This window comes from Penaeus japonicus, unplaced genomic scaffold, assembly GCF_977035675.1.
Source record: "Penaeus japonicus unplaced genomic scaffold, GWHDUDI00000001_assembly GWHDUDI00000028, whole genome shotgun sequence".
Lineage (NCBI taxonomy): Eukaryota > Metazoa > Arthropoda > Malacostraca > Decapoda > Penaeidae > Penaeus > Penaeus japonicus.
The window spans coordinates 19,103,164-19,105,663 of NW_028234430.1; the positions used below are offsets into that span (position 1 = coordinate 19,103,164).

Consider the following 2,500-nt stretch of genomic DNA (forward strand, 5'->3'; position numbering starts at 1 on the left):
TTAAGACATTTATGAGGCCTATAGTATTAATGATATTCAATGTCTTATCAGCTTGTATTAGCAATTTCATCCTGATTCTTGCTATGTAATGATAATTAAAAAGATTCTGTCACTTGCTCCTACTTGCAAGATTTCATTCAAATATTTGGTTTTGCTTCATACCCTTTACTGTTTTTATTTTCATGTACGAGATCACTAAAATTATAATGAACACATTATTGTAGTCATGAAAAGTTTGTAAGTATTTACAAGACATGTATGATAATGGTTTTCATAAATGGGTTGGTTTTCTTGGATGGCTAAAATAAAAACTACTTTTCAAAGATGAAACCATGGCAAGTACAAACTTCAGATAAGTAAGCCACTGCTTTTTTTCACTGCCACTTTGTTTTCCCAACCACAGTTGCTGCAAACACTTTGTGTTGTGAAACAGGAAAAGATATGGATCTATGGAAAGTTATATTTTTTCAGCACCTTTTTATCAGTGAAATAACTGCTTTCATGTTAATGCCCTTCTATGTAAGATAGTTGTAGTAATTTGCTGTATATCATGACTGTGATGTGCTGTCTGAAATCAGTTTGCATCAGTGGGAAAAGCCAGCCTTACCAGTATGTTAATTCTGGATTTGAGTGTTAATATAACAAAATCAAAGTTTGCCCTCTTCTCATCTGTCTTTTTCGTATGTTCGTTTCCATCTAGCTGGTCATAAGTTCAAGCTGGAGAGCTGTTGCACTGGTTATATCTAGATTGAGGAAGGTCTCCTGTGCAAGAATGGGGTTAGTTATGGTAGAAAAAGGGTAATTTAGAAAAATTTATGGGCATAGAATAATTTTTCAGCATACTTTTTAAAATGAAAAAAATGTTACCAAAAGTTCCATTGCCACTTGCATTTATTATATTGATAGATGGGAATTTTAGAGTGTTGAAATGAATTTATATATTTTGCATTTTGTAGCTATGTTGTCATTACCAAGGTTTTGAGTGTACAAAGTGAAAATACAATAGAAAGAGAAATTTGTTATACACTTGAGATTTTTTTATGGATACAATATTTTTTTGCACATCATAGCTATTGTATCCATGTAATGTAATTATGAAATTCTAACATTTACACTGTCATTAATCATGCATTATTTTATTATCTTTTTTTTTTTTTTTTTTTTATTGGCTTCAGTCCCTCCATAATGCTTTTTATATTTTTGTGATTGTGAGACAATAATGTGAAGGCATATCAACCACTGCAGACCTTTTTCTTCCTATTCAGAATTGTGGAAAGGAAACTTGTTTTATTGTAATGGTTTAAGATAACTTGACATTATGAGGTAATTGATTCTGTGAAAGATTTATTCTATTTATGTCTTTATATTTCCTATTTTGAGTTTGCTGATTGATGTGGGTGTTTCCTGCAGCATTTTAAGGACAAATAAAAATCATATAAAATTGTAAGATTACATTAGAGGAAATTAAAGGAAAGGGAATAGAGAGTCCTTCTGAGAGATCATTATTGTATTTAAACTGGAATGGGATCAGGTTGGAATTAGATAGTTTATAGTACTGACTGTGATTAGAATTAAAATGATCATTTGGGTGGTTTTCACAACACAATGTTTCAGTCAATCTTGTCATCATCTTAGCTGTGTAATTTAGGTCTCCAACTTGTTAACGATGTCTTGGGTCATATCAAGTCAAATGGAAGATTGAGATGATTGATAAAGTATTCTGAACACACATTCAGACAAACACAAACAAACTTTAAGTGTGCATATGATGGATATAAATGTAGTTATGAAGGAGAACTCTGATTTCATTATTCATTTTCTCTCTATTTCCCAGAAAACGTCATGAGAACAGCATGCAGAAACTAGAGAAAGAAGCGGAGGGTAAGCGTGATAACCTGAACAAAATCCAACAGCAGATGCAGCAGTTGATTCTCAAAGCCCAGGTTCCTCAGCAGAAGAAGTGAAGAGTCCCTTTTTCTTTCTTTTCTTTTTTTATATGTCTTTCTTTTCTCTTGAGTGTGTCCATAGAGGACATGAGAATGGAGAATTTATTGCTGTTGAAAAGAGGATGAAGAATAAGGATAAGAAAGGAAGCAATGCTTATGTGGAACTTCAATACCTTTTTCTAATAATGGTTGGTCTTTTTTCCACTCCTTTTATTTAACTTGTCAGTTTCATTAGTGTGCTGAATAGCAACCATGCATACATTTCTTCACTTACTTAACAAGTGCTAACAAGGTAGAAATCATTAAAAAATGGTTGTTTTATTTGTTTGTACCACCAGTTATGCATCAGGGAATTAATAAACAGCACTCTTCCTACATGATATAACTTACCATGATAATGATTAAAATTGTATTTGGTCCACTTCAATTGGTTTCCTTTCCTTCATTGTACGCTGCACACAACCACCTGCCCCTTTTTTTTCTCTGAGAATCAATATATGCTTTAAAAGTTCATGTGGTCTTCATTTTCCTGTTTCCTTTTAATTGCAAAGGCT

At 32.4% G+C, this 2,500-nt stretch overlaps 1 protein-coding gene across 1 annotated transcript in view; it reads left to right on the forward strand.

Annotated features, from left to right (window-relative positions):
- LOC122255484 (prefoldin subunit 6) overlaps positions 1 to 2,457 on the forward strand; it is a 13,122-nt gene extending 10,665 nt beyond the window's left edge. The window contains exon 4 of the mRNA XM_043019568.2: positions 1,835 to 2,457. Coding sequence (XP_042875502.1) covers positions 1,835 to 1,964 — 130 coding nt within the window. The 3' untranslated portion in view covers positions 1,965 to 2,457. The remainder of the gene's footprint in view (positions 1 to 1,834) is intronic.
- The last annotated feature ends 43 nt before the right edge of the window (positions 2,458 to 2,500 follow it).